Here is a 19,756-nt window from a genome sequence, read left to right as displayed (position 1 = left end):
GGTTGACTGAGGGATACGAGATAATACGTCATCAAATCCCTGTGAAAATTAACCCAACTGGCTTTGCAATAACAATACACTGTTCTTCAACTCTTCCTGTTTAACAGAAATAAATGAGACATCAGGCTTAAGTCATGTAATCTTATGTTTTATGTATGGAACTGAAAAGAGCTGCATAAACATGAGACACTGGTACAATCCAATCCATTCATGCACAGGAAACTGTGGTAGAAATAATAAATAAAATACAATTAAGCTGTTAGCATTACATTTACCATTTAAAAAAAATTACTAGCAACTATCAGAACCACTGCCGGACAACACAGGTGGAGTGCTCCGCAGTATAGAGGCAAGTATAACTTTGGGGAAGTTTGCGCCATGAAATGATTCCATTCCATTTAGGTAATGTCATGTGAGTAAAATTGTGCGTAAATACACCTTAAGAGGGAATATCCATCCATATATGCGTTCCAGGTTGTGATTTATTGCAGTCACACCGCACGGATTATCCAATGTCTATTTCTAGAAAACCTGGAGAATTGTCTCTTCTCAGGAACCTACATAAATATGATATAGTAATCTAAGATGTGCAGCGGCATCGTGACTGCAGTACTGACAACCTGGAACACGCCCAGAGTCTTTAGGAGTAAAGTTCAAAGAAGTGGTTGAATTCCTATGAAGTCTTCTTCAGAATCAACAGTTGTAGTTTCAGTCCATGTCTCGCACTCTACGGCAGATCTCCTCTGTAAACTCGGAGCACTTTGACTTCCCACCAAGGTCCCCCGTCAGCACCTGGGAGAGGAGAGAAACAGCCAAATGAATTCATTTTAAAAAAGCCAAAGCAGATTTTTGCATACAAATGACCAACTGACAAAAAAAAAAAACCTGTCATCTTGTTAGATCTACAGAAAGAATACATAAGAGCATTGGGCACCGGAAGGAGGTGTGGTGTCCAGGGGACCCAACATATTGTAAACCGACTACCCAAACATTCGCCTCCCTCCCCTTAGGCATCGGATAGAAGAGAGCAGACGCTCTGAGCTGTCCTCCAATAACAAGGAACTACTCCTCCTCCTCCCCGGGGCACCTCCACTTCAAAATGTATTCCGGCACCGACACGCAAGAGCCACAATAGTCACTATTGGGGTAAAAAAAAAAAAAAAAATAAATGCCCCCACCTGCTTGTCTCTGATGGTGTCGAAGCAGGCGGTCTCGATCTTCTTGCCGTAGTCGTGCATTCCCATGTGACGCAGCATCATCACAGCGCTGAGCAGCAGAGCCGTAGGGTTGGCCATGTCCAGACCGGCTATATCAGGGGCCGTCCCGTGGACCTGGATACATTTTAGTCATTTTATTCATTTTAGCAGACGCTCTTATCCAGAGCGACTTACAGTTAGTGAGTGCATACATTTTTTCATACCCTCAGGGTACAGGGATAATATTAAAACTTCTACTCCCAACACTGGAACAGCTTCCGTACATTGATTAGAATGGACGACTTATTGAAATATATTATTGTTTTGTTGGAAGAGTGGGAAGTCCAAACATATATTTAGGTATTGCACAATATACTGGCACGGGACAAGAAGCCCATGCATTCTATCAAAACAGTTGAGACAGAGTAGCTAAACATCTTTCGGATAACAACGGCCAGGTAAAGCGGGAGACAAACCGATTCAAAAATGGCGACTCCGTTGGCGCCAATGTTTCCACTAGGAGTGACTCCCAGACCTCCAATAAGTCCAGCACAAAGATCACTGCAATACATGACACACACAACACTATCAGTAGCCACAGCCTTTAGTAAGCAGAATCATCTAGTCACATTAACGCAACACATATTAAAGTCAGTCGCTTTGGATAAAAGCGTCTGCTAAATGGCATTTTATTATTATTATAAAGCCAGTATTGGGCCCCATACGACCAAACTCTGCTAAGCTATTCATGTTTGAATGAATAGCTTAAAACGCATTGCATTTTAATAGCGGTTAATGAATATAGATCCATTGAAATAAATAGAAAGTGACCTGAGAATGTCCCCGTACAGGTTGGGCATCACCAGCACGTCAAACTGGGTCGGATCTTGCACCATCTGAAACATTCAACACCAGAACCTGATTAAGCCCCCATTTCCATCAACTGCTTCAACATGAGAAACTCATTCAGCCTAATTTCCCCCCCCCCATCTACTGCTTCCGGGGTCATCTGCTAGGTCTGCGCCAAACGAAACGACGCAATATCGAACTTCCCACTCCCGTCGGCATGGACACATCTCTGCGTCGAAAACACGCAGACGGGAGCAGACCTTCGATTGAAGCGGTAGGTGTAAATGAGGCTTTAGGACAGAGAATGTGACATGCATCAAAACAGCGTCAAGTATTAGAACAGTGTGAAGGAGTGTACACACGTTGAGACACACGGTGTCCAGGTACATCTCAGTAAACTTGATGTCCTTGAAGCTCTCAGCCACCTCTCTGCATTTCCTCAGGAACAGCCCATCTGACATACGCCTAGTCAAAACATCAAAACCCGAGGCACATTAGTTTCATTTTAATTTATTTAAACCTTTATTTAACTAGGCAAGTCAGTTAAGAACAAATTCTTATTTGCAAATGACAGCTTTACACCGGCCAAACCCGGACGACGCTGGGCCAATTGTGCGCCGCCCTATGGGACTCCCAATCACGGCCGGTTGTGATACAGCCTGGAATCGAACCAGGGGGTCTGTAGTGACGCCTCAAGCACTGAGATGCAGTGCCTTAGACCGCTGCGCCACTCGGGAGCCAAATGCCTGAATAGTGGTGCCATTGATTAGCTCATTATTATATTTTATTTATTTAATAAAAACATTTATTTGAGCGTATCGTTTTGTATTGCTAGGTATTACTGCACTTCGGAGCAAAGAACGTAAGCATTTCGCTGCACCTGCGATAACATCTGCAAAAATATGTGTACGTGACCAATAACATTTTCATTTTATATATTATCATTCTGTTTTGACTGTAATTGACCCCATGGTGATCACACATTTAGTCAACATTTGTTATAAAACATACAAGTTAGATTTTTACTGATCATCGCTTCTCATTTTGAAATGATCCACAAGGATAAAAATTTAACATTTCTAAAAAGATTCCACAGCCTATTTGATTCTGGAGCTGTAAGACTTACATGATGTTGGCTTTGTGAACGGCCGTGACGCTGTTTCTTTGGTTATTTCTTGCATACTCAAAGGCATACTCAGCGATACGTCGACTGGCATCTTCCGTGATGAGTTTGATGCTCTGAACCACGCCGTCAACGATCTACCACACAAGAGGAGGAGACGATCACATTAGCCTAAATCAAAACAATGGATGACTTCATTAACCATACAGAATAAAAAATATTTTGAATCAGTGATGTAGTCACTCATGACCTACATGGGTCATAAAAATGTTCTGAGGGACAGTAACAACTGGGAAAGACAACTGAGCTACTTTAAAAAAACAATTTAACTGGACAAATTAAAATGGAAGAGAAGATTTATATAAGATATTCATAACCATCAGTGGAGAAATGAAAAGTCCTCTCAGCCTGTGGTGGCGACTACATCCAATGGGATTTCACTGTAAAGGAAGTGACGTCGTCAAGAAGTTACAGATGTGCCATCTTTAAATTTGACCAGTTTCGCACAGCAGGAAAATAATCCTGCAGCAACAGGAAATGTTAATTATTATGTCGATTATTATTAAAATTGACATTTTTGTTGGGGTTGATACATTTTTTCATTTGGGCAAATCAAGTCTGACATTTTAAAGTGGAAATTATAAAACTTTAGAAGCCTTTTTAAAACATTGAACACACTACAAGTTCGCATTTCCTGCTTAAAATTCTCTGCGACAAGAGCGATCAAATTAAGATAGCAGCTATGTAGGAATAACATACAATACCTTTAGTTGAAAAAAAAAAAAACGAAGTGAAGAAAGGAGAACTTAGAGAGAGAATTTGATGAACATACATTAGGGCACACTAGGGTTAGAGACTGGGGTGGTGGTCTGGTTAGTGGAGCTGCTGTTCCTCTGGCTTCCCTAAGGAACACCTGGAGAATAACCAAACTGGGGTGGTGGTCTGGTTAGTGGAGCTGCTGTTCCTCTGGCTTCCCTAAGGAACACCTGGAGAATAACCAAATCACCAGTGTTGTGTTGTGCCCTGTCCAACCCAGATAAAACGGTTTCAATAACCGAGAACACATTCCACACAACACCACACTGAAAATACGGACGGCTCAGCTCTAAGCCTTGAACAGCTGCTTATAAAAAAAGAGCTGAAAAACGACTGACCAGAGTCGTCACATCACAGTTAACGTGACATTCAGTCAGACCTGTCAAACCATTCGCAACCATTTTTAGTGCTGACATTTGCTCTGGAATCTACACCAGATGCCCTAATAAGGACCCACTCGAGTGTTGAAATACTGGGTCATGTTCAGCAGGGCACAACGTAGCCGTTAATAATAATAATAATAATAACCTGAACATTCTTCTTGGACATGTTCAGGTAGGACCTCTTTGTTTCACCTCCATTTCAAAACATTCTCTACCATTTCATACCTAAATGAACACATCCCTGCATGGTATTGCTGTAAGAATATTCCATCCAGAGGAATACTACGAAGCAGGATCAAGGAGTTAGCTAGCTGACTAGATATTCTGACTCAACAAACAAAAACACCTTTCTAAGTTTAGCTTTCTTAATTAACCCCCCCAAAAAATCCATAGTTATTTCTGGTTGTTTATCAAAGTTAGCTGGCTAACTCATTGATCCTGCTTTGTAGTATATACCCCTCTGGTCAGTAGGAGGGATCAGCCAATTAATTATTCTCCTGAACAAACGTTCCAGCAAACATACGAAGTAGCTACCGCTACGTGTTCTATCCCTCTGTAGTCAGTGTTAGCTGCAGCCATTTTAACATACGAGGTAGCTACCGCTACGTGTTTTATCCCTCTGTAGTCAGTGTTACCTGCAGCCATTTTAACATACGAGGTAGCTACCGCTACGTGTTCTATCACTCTGTAGTCAGTGTTAGCTGCAGCCATTTTAACATACTAGGTAGCTACCGCTACGTGTTCCATCACTCTGTAGTCAGTGTTAGCTGCAGCCATTTTAACATACGAAGTAGCTACCGCTACGTGTTCTATCCCTCTGTAGTCAGTGTTAGCTGCAGCCATTTTAACATACGAAGTAGCTACCGCTTCGTGTTCTATCCCTCTGTAGTCAGTGTTAGCTGCAGCCATTTTAACATACGAAGTAGCTACCGCTACGTGTTCTATCCCTCTGTAGTCAGTGTTAGCTGCAGCCATTTTAACATACTAGGTAGCTACCGCTACGTGTTCCATCACTCTGTAGTCAGTGTTAGCTGCAGCCATTTTAACATACGAGGTAGCTACCGCTACGTGTTCTATCCCTCTGTAGTCAGTGTTAGCTGCAGCCATTTTAACATACGAGGTAGCTACCGCTACGTGTTCGTTCCCTCTGTAGTTTCCCCCCCTCACTGTTAGCTGCAGCCATTTTACAGATTGGCACATTCACTTTGAAATCCACACATTTGAAAAATCGGTTTCACTCAAAACATTCGCTTCCATTTCCCTCCTACTGAACGTGACCCTGTTACCATAGCTACTTACTATGTGCTCGATGCCGCTGTACTCTCCCTCAGTGTTCTCCCTGATGGTGACCAGGTCGACGTCGGTGTAGGGGGTCTTGTAGCCCTCGATGGACACGCAGGGACGCACATTGGCATACAGGTCAAAGGTCTTCCTGAGTAGCAGGTTCATGGAGGGGTGGCCGGCTGCGATGGGCGTCTTCAGGGGGCCTACACACACAGAGGAGGGCGGAGTCCAACGCAGACGTTTTTATCTCAACATCAAATCATTTCTGGCTAACAACGGAGTACCTTAGTGTGATTGTTTTCAGGTGGTCACCGGGCTAAACGCCATCCCACCACAAGAGGCTGACATTTCTGGCTAACAACGGAGTACCTTAGTGTGATTGTTTTCAGGTGGTCACCGGGCTAAACGCCATCCCACCACAAGAGGCTGACATTTCTGGCTAACAACGGAGTACCTTAGTGTGATTGTTTTCAGGTGGTCACCGGGCTAAACGCCATCCCACCACAAGAGGCTGACATTTCTGGCTAACAGCGGAGTACCTTAGTGTGATTGTTTTCAGGTGGTCACCGGGCTAAACGCCATCCCACCACAAGAGGCTGACATTTCTGGCTAACAGCGGAGTACCTTAGTGTGATTGTTTTCAGGTGGTCACCGGGCTAAACGCCATCCCACCACAAGAGGCCGACATTTCTGGCAGTCTTTTAATACAGCTCTTACCCTAAATGGGCATTATCCTCATGTTCAAAACATCATAGTAATATTCCAACCTCAGTGTGGAAATATATATTTTTAAAAACACACAGGAAAATCTATTTTTTGACTGCACTGGGCCTTTAAAACACCAGGTTACTGTTCATTAGGAACCAAACGGAAGTAAATAAGACTGAAACAGGGAGGGACTACCTGTACTTCAAATAAAATACTTGTTTCCATTTTCAGTTGCAAAACTTTTTCAAACATTTTCTGTTTTTATCTACTGAATACTGCTTTACTCATCTCATGTATATACTCTATTCTACTGTATTTTAGTCAATGCCACTCCGACATTTCTCGTCCTAATATGTATATTTCTTAATTCCATTCTTTTACTTTTAGAATTGTGTGTATTATTGTGAATTGTTAGACACTACTGCACTGTTGGAACTAGGAGCACAAGCATTTCGCTACACCCGCAATAACATCTGCTATATATGTGACCAATAATAATAATAATAATAATAATAACAATAATAATAATAATAAGCCATTTAGCAGACGCTTTTATCCAAAGCGACTTACAGTCATGCGTGCATACATTTTTTGTGTATGGGTGGTCCCGGGGATCGAACCCACTACCCTGGCGTTACAAGCACCGTGCTCTACCAGTTGAGCTACAGAGAACCAATGAAATGTGATTTGAACACATAGGCTACTATCCCCTGTGAACCCTACATACTATCCCCTGTGAACTCAACTCCATCCCCTGTGAACTCAACTCCATCCCCTATGACAGGGGTGTCAAACGTCCGGCCCGCGGGCCGGATCAGGCCCGCAAACGGGTTTAATCCGGCCCGCGAGATGATAAAAAATAATAATAATAATAATAATAATAAAAAAATAAAAAAATAATAATAATAATAAAAAATAATAATAATAATTTTGTCAAGTATAAAAATGCGCTGCAATTTTTCAATAAAATAAACTGCTGTTCCAATTGCGTCCACTGGATGGCGCAATAGCAATTGTGTTAAGCAAGCAAACTGTTTATACCGGGGCAGAGCAAGTAGGTCAAGCACGTGCAGCCAATGAGCTACTTTGTTTTGCCCGCGATATTTATTACGGCTTCTACTTTTAACATTATGTGCTTTGGCACCCTCATTGCCCCAATATGTCTCTGTCAAAAAAGAGAAAAGTGGACGAAGAGTGCAGAGTGTTCCAAGAAAAATTGTCATCCTTCTATTTATTCACGGAATTGAATGGGAAAGCTGTATGTTTGGTGTGTTCAGAGCATGTTGCAGTGCTGAAAGAATATAACCTTCGTCGCCACTATGTGAGTCTTCATGCCGACAAATATGACAACTTTCAAGGACAGCGGAGATGAGAGAAGGTGAATGAACTGTTGGCGGGTCTGAAGAAACAGCAGTCTGTGTTTACTCACAGCCGAGACATCAGTGACGCTGCAGTGAAAGCTAGCTACCTCATTGCTAATGAAATCGCAGTGGCTTCAAAACCAATTAGTGAGGGTGAATTTGTAAAAACATGCATGATGAAGGCAGCGGAGATTGTGTGCCCTGAAAAGCGGCAGGCTTTTGCAAATATCAGCCTGACAAGAAACACAGTTGCAGACAGGATTTCCGATCTTTCAGTGGATTTGGACAGCCAGTTGAAGCAAAAAGTAAAGTCATTTATTGCGTTTTCAGTTGCAATTGATGAAAGCACGGACATTACAGATGTTGCACAACTGGCCATTTTCATCCGCGGAGTTGATGACACATTGACCGTCACCGAGGAGTTCGTGGAGTTGGTGCCGATGACAGATACAACGACAGCAGCTGATATTTTTACCGCACTCGTCGGCGCGCTGGACAGGGTCGGAGTGGACTGGTCCTGCGCTGTCAGCCTGGCTACAGATGGTGCGCCCTCAATGATCGGGAAAAAAGCAGGCGTTGTGACAAAGTTCAGAGAGAAAGTGCAATCTGCAAATGGAGGACGTGATTTTTTGACTTTTCACTGTATTTTGCACCAGGAGGCTTTGTGTTGCAAGTCATTACAGATGGATAACGTCATGAAGGTGGTCATCCAAACTGTTAATTTCATCCGATCCAGAAGCCTGAATCACCGTCAGTTTGACAGCCTTCTCAGAGAGAAAGACCACATCTATGGCCTGCCATACCACACTGAGGTAAGATGGTTAAGCCGAGGTGCTGTGCTGAGGCGTTTCTTTGATTTACGAGAAGAAATTGAACAGTTCATGGAAGAAAAGGGCAAACCAGTGTTAGAATTTCATTCCGCAGAATGGATGCAGGACCTTGCATTTATGGTGGATGTTACAGAGCACCTGAATAACTTGAACAAACAGCTGCAAGGGCGCAACAAAGTTGTCACGCAGTATTATGACAGCATACGTTCTTTCAAGTTGAAGCTGTCATTGTGGGAGACGCAACTTGCCGGTGGTGATGCAGCTCACTTCCCCTGTCTGAAAAATGTGTGCGCGACCCAACATGTGGCAGACATGAAGCGGTTCAAAGATAAAATAACGGGACTGTTACGGGAGTTTGAGCAACGCTTTCAGATTTATGTTTATATGTTTTTATGTTGATGTGCTATTGTTTTTAATTGATTTTATTTTATTTGTATATTTAACCTATTCTTGACTCTGTGGTTCTTGCACTTATTTGGGGAACAGGATTTCATTATTTTTATCTACATTTCTTTTATGTGATCTGTGAAACAGTTCTGTTAATCACTGAGGCAGTGCGTGTTTGTGTGTTCTTTTTCTTTCGAATTTTCAAATAAACTTGACGTGTTTTATGATTAATAGTGATGTTGTGCTTGTACTATTTTGGACACACTGTCCTCAGGCTCCAGCTTTATGTTGTATGTTGATCGTATTAAAACAAAGAAAACAATCTGAAGTTGTTGTTTTTAAGTTATATATACCATGATTTTTCCGGTCCGGCCCACTTGGGAACAGATTTTCCTCCATGTGGCCCCTGAGCTAAAATGAGTTTGACACCCCTGCCCTATGAACTCAACTCCATCCCCTATGAACTCAACTCCATCCCCTATGAACTCAACTCCATCCCCTTTGATGCCGCCTGCAGGAGGGTCTTCTTTTTCAGCTGACTTCAGTACATTATGTACATCATGAGCATGCAGGTACCTGCTACCATAGAATTACATAGGATCTCTGTGGCTGCTACCTACCTTTTAACCCGATCAGGGTCCTGTCCATAGACTCCTTACAGTCTGGAGGGATCATCCATCTACCACCTGGGCCCTGGATAGCTGTCACATTCCTCTCCTCCCACTGGATTGGAACCTAACGGGTGGTAAAGAGAGGACTTAGAATGGTACAGAGAGGAATCCAGTAAATGTTCTGTAAAACTTTCCATGCAAATGGCATTATGTTCTGCTGTTAACCCTACAATTTGCTGTGTGTGAGAGAGTTTGACAGCTTTTCCAGCTTACCTTAGCAGACTCGAAAATCTTCATGACAGCCACAGATATTTCTGGACCGATTCCATCCCCAGGAATTAATGTAACAGTTTGCAGCTGTAAAGAGAAAACAAACCCCTTTTAAAATCTGTTTTAAAGGGATTACATATTAGGACTGACCTTAGGCCATGGTTGGAAAGGTAATCCATAACACACTCAACACTGGATCATGAATTACGTAATTTCAGCATTTTTGGCAATGAGGGAGAACTTGTATAAAAGACAGGTGTAGACTTGTAGTCTAGTTCTCAGTCCTTGACTTACCCCCCTGCTGAAAACAGATCTTGAACATACCGTCGGTCTCTTTGCTGCCCCCACGACGTGAGAGAGCTGAAGCAGGGAGATGAGCGAAAGGTTATTGCTGCAAAATTACTACCGCGCAGATACAATGTATCACAACAACATCCACAAACTGTATCTCTAGTCTAGTGAGATTGAATCGGAAACATATTGACAAACACGAAATGTCAATTGTCAAGCATTAGGCAGATAAACATAGCATAGCTCGCTACAGTAGTAGGAAGACAAGGACACACGCACAGTAAAAGGCCTCACAGAAAATCCATGGAAATAACATTATACAACCAACAAAGTCATTCGAGCACATGAGCTTACATTACACACACATAAATCCAATACATGCCAAGTTACATTTAATTATTTTGACGCTGACAAACGGCATTTTCTTACCATTGACCTCCACGCGTTGCTAGCCATACTGCCGTGTTAATTTGGTCCTCCGCGGCTCTGCTCTGCCGCTACCGGGACTTCCGGGCTGGAAGCCGATGCTGTCGTCACTTGCGCGAAGCCGTGGTCAGAGCGACTACGTTCATGTGTTTCCAGATTGGACAAATTTCTTCTTCTTCTTCTTCTTCTTCTTCTGTGGGGTTTATTTATGTTATGGTGCATTACCGCCACCTACCGTACTGGAGTGTGGCCCAGAGACAGGGATAAACTAAATCCTACCTGCCAACCCAGTTTCTCTTAAAAAATACAACAGAATATGTGATACTATATCTAATGACGTCCTACTCAATATACTCTTTAAACTAATTTCCTGTATCCCCTTCTCCCTCATACTTAATCTCATCCTCTCTCTGATACTGCCTGCACTGCAGCAATACATGCTCCACAGTCTCTATTTCCTGACAATAATGAATACCCTTCTGTTTAATCCTGCCATGGGTTTGTAGCACCTCATAAAGCAGGTCTTGTCTGCTACATGAGCTAAAGGACTGGAGACTCAGTCAATGAGGAACGCCCAACCCCCCCACTCCTTCCCCGTCAGACAGCGCATCACATTTAGCACCTTCTTACACTTTCCCACCACTCTCTCAATGTGTTCTGCCCAGGTCAGTCTAGTTTCAAAGTATACCCCAAGGAACCTGAAGGCCCCCACCCTCTCCAGGTTTCTCCCATATAACCTCAAGCATACCTCACCTCCCACCTTCCTCCTGGTAAAGAACACTGTCTGAGTTTTCTCTACAGAGAACCTGAATCCCCACATTAATGCCCACCGCTCTACCTCATCAATTACTTCCTGCACCTTCCTGACTATGTATGGCACATTTCTTCCCCTCTTCCATAAGGCCCCATCGTCTGCAAATAACGACCTCCCTATATCCGGCTGTACCTGAGAGTAAACATCACTGATCATGATTGAGAACAACAGAGGACTCATCACGCTCCCCTGCGGTGTACCATTATCCACCAAGTAGCTGCCTGATAAAGACTTCCCCACCCTCACCTGGATAGACCTTCCAAACAGGAAATCCTTTATCCAGTTGTACATTCTTCCTCCTACCCCCATAATATCTAGCTTGATTAACAACCCCATCCTTCCATCACTTGTCCATTTCCATCCATCCGTTCCACCCACTCCAGCACTTCCTGGTCCAATATCTGACACAGATTATAGTAATTCACTACCACTAGCACCCCTCCCCTCAGCCACACCTCCACGACCTCATACTCCTGTTCAATACCTTTGCCTCATCCTGTAGGGAATTCCTTGCTTTATGAAGGTGGCACACCACAGGTCCCTACGAACCACTACATATCCCTGTATAATAAACTCCACATTCGGTTTTGAGCCATGTTTCCTGCACACAAATCACATCCGGCTTAGCTAGCAAGTCAACAATGAACTGCTTGAATTCCTGGCCATTAGCCAACAGGCTTGGAGCATTCCATTGTAGTACTACCACCATAACTAAGATCCAGTAATACATGGCTCCACCATCGGCTGATTGAGGTCATCTCCAACCTCTTCCCATGTCAACCCTGTCATACTCAAATGTCTCCCAGCAGCTTTCACCATTAGTTTAATCCTCTCCGTTTTTAGACTCTACTTTATCGGTGCTATTGATAGCTCCTGCTATAAACATCACCAGCTTTCTCTTTTCTATGTATACCATATCGCTGCCCACCTGCCCCGTAATCCCCGGTCTAGATGCTCCTACCCATCTCTCCCTTGAACCTGTATCTCCCTGGACCTGGACCACCCTCACTGCCTCAGCATATGACACCCTTCTCTCCTGGATCACCCTCACTGCCTCAGCATATGACACCCTTCTCTCCTGGAACACCCTCACTGCCTCAGCATATGACACCCTTCTCTCCTGGACCACCTCCACTGCCTTCTTCATAGCCTCACACCCACTATATGCCACACTATGAGCACCCACCACAGTTGCAGCACTTTGGTTGTCCACCATCTCCACACTACCCATACTCCTCCACACCTGGCACACCTCTTTTTCTCTTTACAGACTGTTGCCACATGCCCAAACCTCTGGCAGTTATAACATCTTAAAAGGTTTCAGTACATAAGCTCTCACACGTTACCTTATTTGGCATTACCCGGTCCTTAGAAATTTAACAGAATATAAGTGCTATCTACCCTATCTCCACCCCTTGTTGCTTGCAATCTTTGTGCATTCACTAGAACGCCTCCTCTCAAATGTTCCCTTATCTCTTCAGTGCTAACACTCACAGGCACTCCTGTTATCACCCCTTTACTCCACTGCTTCCCTGCTTGATCAGTCCAGCTGCTCGACTCCACCTCACACTTCCCTATTTGCTTCACTCCGATAGCCTTTTCCCCCTGCGCCATGTCCTTACAGCACACCAACAATCTCCCATCTCTTAACACTTTAGCATTAACAACTTCCCCAATCAACTCTTTTATCACAGCCGTCAACCTTATCGGACTCATCGCCCCAACTCCCCCTTCCTCCCTAAACTTCATAATCACTTTATGCTCCTCCTCACCTCCATGTTCCTCTCGTGTCTTATCTTGCCCTTCCGCGGCACTTTCTGCCTCCGAACTTCCGCTAGCGTTGGAAGCTAGGTTGCTCTCCTCAAACTTCCTTTTCTGCCTCCTCTCTACCTCCGTAGACCTCTCGCTCCCCTTCATACCCCTAATCCCTTTCTCTCTCGCTTTCTTTTTTTCTTTCTTACTCCCTCCTTTATTTGTACCACTATGTTCCATACTTGCTTCCCTTTCCTCTCCATCACCATCTCTGACCCATTCACAGCACGGCCGTGCGGAACCTCCGCCACACCGAGTAAAGTTTGTTTGTTTCTCAACGATTTCAAAAATCCCTCTCCTCAACCTACCATCAGCAATGTATCTAATGTCTGTTTATCTTAATACTACAACGTGAAACAAATCCGCGATAAAAGCACTTCAGTAAAATAATGCACGTTGAAAATTACTGGTTTTGATCGACATAATATGCCTACTTTGCAGTGGTGTAAAGTAAATAATGTACTTTTTACTCCATTCGTTTTCCCGGACACCCAAAAGTACGTTACATTTTGAATGCTTGGCAGGACAGGAAAATGGTCAAATAAACGCACTTATCAAGAGAACATCCCTGGTCATCCCTACTGCCTCTGATCTGGAGGACTCACTAAAAACATGCTTTGTTTGTAAATGATGTCTGAGTGTTGGAGTGTGCCCCTGGCTATCCGTTATGGTGCCATCTGGTTTGATTAATATAAGGAATTTGAAATGATTTATACTTTTACTTTTGATACTAAAGTATATTTAAAACCAAATACTTTTACTCAAGTAGTATTTTACTGGGTGACTTTTACTTTAGTCATTTTCTATAAAGGTATCTTTACTTTTACCCAAGTATGAACATTTTGTACTTTTTCCACCAATGCTACTTTGTTGTACAACTCAAATATGTACTTCACGTGTCCAACTCATTCCACAGAGGGCCAAGTGTCTATGGGTTTACGGCGCTCCTCCATTGTACTTGATTGATGAATTAAGGTCACTAAATAGTAAGGAACTCCCCTCACCTGGTTATCTAGGTCTTCATTGAAAGGAAAAAACCAAATACCAGCTGACACTAGGCTCCTCAAACTCAACTCTGGACCTTCAAACCAGTTCCACTGTGTTGTTTCATTGTTCCCCTGACTGATTTAGACCTGGGACACCAGGTGTGTGCGATTAATAATCAGGTAGAACAGAACACCAACATACTCCGGACCTCGTAGGGCAGGGTTTTCCCAACTCAGTCCTTGGGTCCCCCCTGGATGCACTTTTTTCTTCTTCTTCCCCGTAACACTACACAATCAAAGCTTGGTTATTTGAATAAGCTGTGTAGTGCTAGGGCAACAACCAAAATGTGCACCCGGGGGGGTCCCAGGACCCAGTTTGGGAAACCCTGTATTAGGGTAACAGTGGAATACCCCTGCACTAGGCCCTCCATTGAATGAGTTTGACACCCCTGATAAATCCTCCGTCCAATCCTTTCTACATATCTCCACCACCAGATGGCGAACTGCCTTTCTCTTTATTTATTATGGATATAACCCTGTTATTATAGGACTACAGATTCAGACCTTTACATTTACATTTACATTTTACTCATTTAGCAGACGCTCTTATCCAGAGCGACTTACAGTTAGTGAATACATATATATATATATATTTTTTTTTATACTGGCCCCCCATGGGAATCGAACCCACAACCCTGGCGTTGCAAACGCCATGCTCTATCAACTGAGCTACATCCCTGCCGGACATTCCCTCCCCTACCCTGGGATATAACCCTGTTATTATAGGACTACAGATTCAGACCTTTATGGATATAACCCTGTTATTATAGGACTACAGATTCAGACCTTTATGGATATAACCCTGTTATTATAGGACTACAGATTCAGACCTTTATGGATATAACCCTATTGGGGGATATGAAAAAAAATAAAAAATAATGTATGCACTCTGGATAAGAGCGTCTGCTAAAATGTACATGTTAAGTTAATGTATTAAATGTAAGTATCCTGAGTACATTGGTACAAAGGGCTTGCCTATTTATTTGCATTTACCAGTCTAGCCAGTCTTCGACATGTATCCTTACTAGTATTGTGTAATCTTCTCTGTGAGTCATTTAAACTGCTATTACTACAGGTTCCTCTGTGGATATGATTCATATTTCATCATATTTTTTATATTCAAAACTATAGTGGAATATGTTAGATCTGTACAGCTTATGTTAGATCTATATCGCTTCTGTTGGATCTATTTAGCTTCTGTTGGATCTATATAGCTTCTAATCGTGTTTTTAAAATTAGCCTGCACATACGTTTCCATAGGACCCAGTCACATAGGTGGACAGATCCGACCACTTGGCTGTCTAAATGACGCCGCCTGCTGGCTCGTCTTGGTCTGCGTCGGTAGGCTACAGTATCGGGTGCAACATCCTGAAATCCTCCAGTGATGAGACAACGTTCAACAAGGACAGAGTCAGCGGTACCCCTACCTACCCTCGACACGCTGCTGCGGAAAGGATGCGCGGAAAGGATTTCATTTGTCTTTTTCGTTACACCGCTCTACAAAATCACGAGGTCTAGGCCTACTTTGTTTGCGAATTTGTAATTTGTGATCAACGAAAACCGACACGTTTTTTTTCTTCTTCTTCTCGATAAATCCACGTTGGTTTTATGAATCAAATCTTTCAGCAAGATAAGGCGATGAGGTCGTCTTAAATGACTGAAATAAGCACGTCACGAACGTCCAATGTAATGTATCTGTGTGATGTTGAAAATACTCGACTAGGATGGGTAATAAGCAAACGATATTTACTGATGAACAGTTCGAGGCATATCAGGTAAAATGTGTTTAAATGTTGTTGTTTTTTTCATGATCTAGTTTAGGCTACTTAATTTCCATACTGTCATATCAATTAATGTAACATTCAACAGTATGTATTGTGGAAGAAGTAGCTTAGATAGGCCTGTTTATGTTTATTAAAAAACCTCATGAAATTAATCTGGCATGATGAATTGCAAGTGTCCATAATGTAGATACATTTATATTCAGGCAAATGTATCTTTTTTATACACACTGAGGAATAATCTGTCAGAATTTTCAGCGCACTGTTCTTGTTTATTGTTGGACGCTTGAGATAAGTCCCAGGTAGGTAGGTTACTGTCTATATACTGTAAAAATGCATTCCAAATGGCACCTTATTCCCTATTACCAGAGCCCTTATCAAAAGTAGTGCACTGTATAGGAAATAGGGTGTGATTCAGGACGCACTTTACTACTACATTATCGCTGAGGTGTACAGGTTTCGGTACCACCACACAAAGGAATAAATGTGCTCGTTTCATAATAGCTCCACCTAAACCTGTGTGTGATTTGATTTGTTGTAAACCCATTGAGCATGGAGTACCTCATCTAAACTCTCCCAGGGTTAGTGCCCAATGGTGGGCATCAAATGAGGGCTGCTGCCACACCGTCCATCTTTTACACCTGCTATCTTGTTCTGCTAGTCTAGTCTGTTCATTCAAACTGGATTTTAACGTTCCTTTGTCTCTTTCCAGGACTGCACTTTCTTCACACGCAAAGAAATCCTACAGTAAGTTTATTTTATACAGTACATGTGCTTTAATATCCATATGATAACACAATGGATCTGAGAGAGTAATTCAACCTCCCTTTGTTAATGAGACACATGATGACCATGGACTGAGGCTGCAATGGCTACTTAACGCAGTGAGCACAAAGATGTTGAAAATACATATTTTCAACGTCTTGTGCTCGATAGGATTATTGTCACACAGTAATCTCTGTGTAACCAGTCCAGGACAGAATATAGAATCCACACACTGGCCCAGCCAGCACCTGCAGCTTCATGAATTTAACCAAGCCCAGCCAGCACCTGCAGCTTCATGAATTTAACCAAGCCCAGCCAGCACCTGTAGCTTCATGAATTTAACCAAGCCCAGCCAGCACCTGCAGCTTCATGAATTTAACCAAGCCCTGTCACGGTTTACTAAGCCAGAACCCAGAAGCAGACCAGGACAAGGTAAATTGAAACAAAGGTGAGTGTTTATTTAATAGATCCACGAGTGAGGCTGAATAATCCAGGGAACAGAGCGGGTGGCGTGGATGGGTTGTTGAGGGTGCAGTGGTAGGTCCAGTAATGGCTCGGCAGCCGCCGACCATCAGGCAGAGGTTGGGTGAAGGTTCCGGGTGAGTGACTGCAGATAGAACAAAACGGAGGTAAGTATACAGCAAGTCAAAAAGGTGCAAAACAACAAAACTAACGCTAGAAGTTCCAAGGCTGATACACGGACAAACATACTGTTCATGGCTAACGATCCGGCAGGGAATGGATGTTAGGACAGAGCCTAAGAAGGGTGATGATCAGGACCAGGTGTGCAGATTGCTGATGGGATGCAGGTGCGGAAATCAAGAGAGCTCCCGCCTAGCAACGTTGCCCGGCAACCAGGCAGGGAGCGTTTCCAGAACCCTCGGGAAACTGGAGATCCCGAGCAGAAAAACTAATACCCAGACAGAAACCGACTCAGACTGCAGGGATCGTTACAGTACCCCCTCCGACGAACGCCACCGGGCGGACTCCCCGGAGCGCCAGGATGGAGGCGGTAGAAGTCACGAATGAGGTCAGCATCTAGGATCTGTCGCCGCGGAATCCAACTCCTCTCTTCAGGACCATACCCCTCCCAGTCCACGAGATACTGGAAACCCCGGCCCCGCCGTCTGGAATCCATGATGCGTCGCACCGTGTAGGCAGGACCACCTCCGATCATCCGAGGAGGAGGAGGAGGAGGCGGAGGAGGCAACAGAGGACTGAGGAGAACAGGCTTGAGGCAGGAGACATGAAAGGTGGGATGGACTCTGAGCGTCCTCGGTAGTTTGAGTCGAACTGCCACCGGATTGATCACCTTCTCCACCACAAACGGACCAATGAACTTCGGTAACAACTTCCTAGACTCAGTCCGTAAAGGAAGATCCCGTGTGGCCAACCAGACCCTATCTCCGATGGTATAGGTGGGAGCGGGGATCCGGCGACGATTCGCCTGGAGCTGATACCGGTCCGAAACTCTAAGGAGTGCCTTTCTGGCCCGATGCCAGGTCCGGTGGCAACGACGAATATGGGCCTGAACAGAGGGCACTGAGAGCTCCTTCTCCTGAGAAGGGAACAAGGGAGGTTGGTAGCCATACAGGCACTGGAAGGGAGACATCCCAGTGGCAGATGTAGGGAGAGTATTGTGGGCATACTCAACCCAAGGCAACTGAGAGACCCAGGAGGTGGGGTTGGAGGAGACAAGGCAGCGTAGCGTGGATTCCATCTTCTGGTTGGCTCTCTCCGCCTGACCATTAGATTGGGGGTGAAAACCAGATGTGAGGCTGACTGTAGCTCCAATGGCCAAACAGAAGGACTTCCAGACAGCAGAGGTAAACTGAGGGCCACGGTCGGAAACGATATCACTGGGCAAACCGTGGACCCTGAAAACCTCCCCTAACCAGGATCTCGGACGTCTCCGAGGCAGAGGGAAGCTTGGCAATAGGCACAAAGTGGGCGAACTTGCTGAATCTGTCCACGATAGTCAGAACGACCGTGTTTCCCTCAGAAGCGGGCAACCCAGTGACAAAGTCCAGGACCAGATGCGACCATGGTCGCCGGGGAATAGGAAGGGGGTGAAGTAGTCCAGAGCTGGGCCGATTGGTACTCTTATTCTGCGCACACACTGGACAGGCAGCAACATAACCCCGAGTATCCTCGGCCATGGCAGGCCACCAAAAACGTCTGCGAAGAAACGCCATCGTCCGAGCCACGCCAGGGTGACAAGCCATCTTGCTGGCGTGGGACCATTTGAGGACAGCAGGACGAACCGACTCAGGCACAAACAACCGACCGGGTGGACCGTTACCGGGACCGGGCTGCGTCCGAAGGGCCGCCATCACCTCCTCCTCAATCTTCCACCTAACTGCTCCCACGACGCAGTTCCGGGGAGAATTGTCTCGGTCTTGGACCCACTCTCCTCCGTCTTGGAGAACATCCGGGACAAAGGCGTCCGCCTTGCCGTTCTTAGATCCAGGTCGGAACGTCAGGGAAAAAATTGAATCGTCCGAAAAACAACGCCCACCTGGCCTGACGGGAGTTGAGACGTCTAGCCGATTGCACGTAAGCAAGATTCTTGTGGTCAGTCCAGACAATAAACGGTTGCTCCGCCCCCTCCAACCAGTGGCGCCACTCCTCCAAGGCAAGTTTCACCGCGAGAAGCTCCCGGTTACCCACATCGTAATTCCTCTCCGCAGGCGAAAGGCGACGAGAGTAGTAGGCGCAGGGATGGAGTTTACTGTCCGTGGAGCATCGCTGCGACAGGATGGCGCCAACTCCCACATCAGACGCGGCCCACTTCAACGCGTTTAACTGACGGGCCGTGTCCGGTTGAGAGAGAATCGGTGCGTTGGTGAATCGCCTCTTCAAATCCAGAAACGCTCGATCCGCCTCCGGATTCCACTTGAAGATCCTGATACTGGAAGTCAAGGCAGTTAACGGAGCGGCCACACGGCTGTAATCCCGGATGAATCTGCGGTAGAAATTCGCAAACCCCAAAAATCTCTGGAG

At 44.6% G+C, this 19,756-nt stretch overlaps 1 protein-coding gene across 1 annotated transcript; it reads right to left on the bottom strand.

The window, feature by feature from the left end:
* Positions 1-132: 132 nt before the first annotated feature.
* LOC121563723 (isocitrate dehydrogenase [NAD] subunit alpha, mitochondrial) lies at positions 133-10,670 on the bottom strand. The gene is made up of 11 exons (XM_045214361.1): positions 10,539-10,670; positions 10,113-10,178; positions 9,822-9,905; positions 9,558-9,672; positions 5,667-5,854; positions 3,172-3,305; positions 2,408-2,510; positions 2,028-2,092; positions 1,673-1,757; positions 1,179-1,331; positions 133-792 (listed from the first exon to the last, which is right to left on the bottom strand). The coding sequence occupies exons 1-11, from the start codon at positions 10,563-10,565 to the stop codon at positions 709-711; spliced, it is 1,104 nt and encodes a 367-aa protein (XP_045070296.1). The 5' UTR covers positions 10,566-10,670; the 3' UTR covers positions 133-708.
* Between the last annotated feature and the right edge of the window lie 9,086 nt (positions 10,671-19,756).

The sequence above is a fragment of the Coregonus clupeaformis genome, unplaced genomic scaffold (genome assembly GCF_020615455.1).
Source record: "Coregonus clupeaformis isolate EN_2021a unplaced genomic scaffold, ASM2061545v1 scaf0244, whole genome shotgun sequence".
NCBI lineage: Eukaryota > Metazoa > Chordata > Actinopteri > Salmoniformes > Salmonidae > Coregonus > Coregonus clupeaformis.
This window is presented reverse-complemented; position numbering and strand designations above follow the sequence as displayed.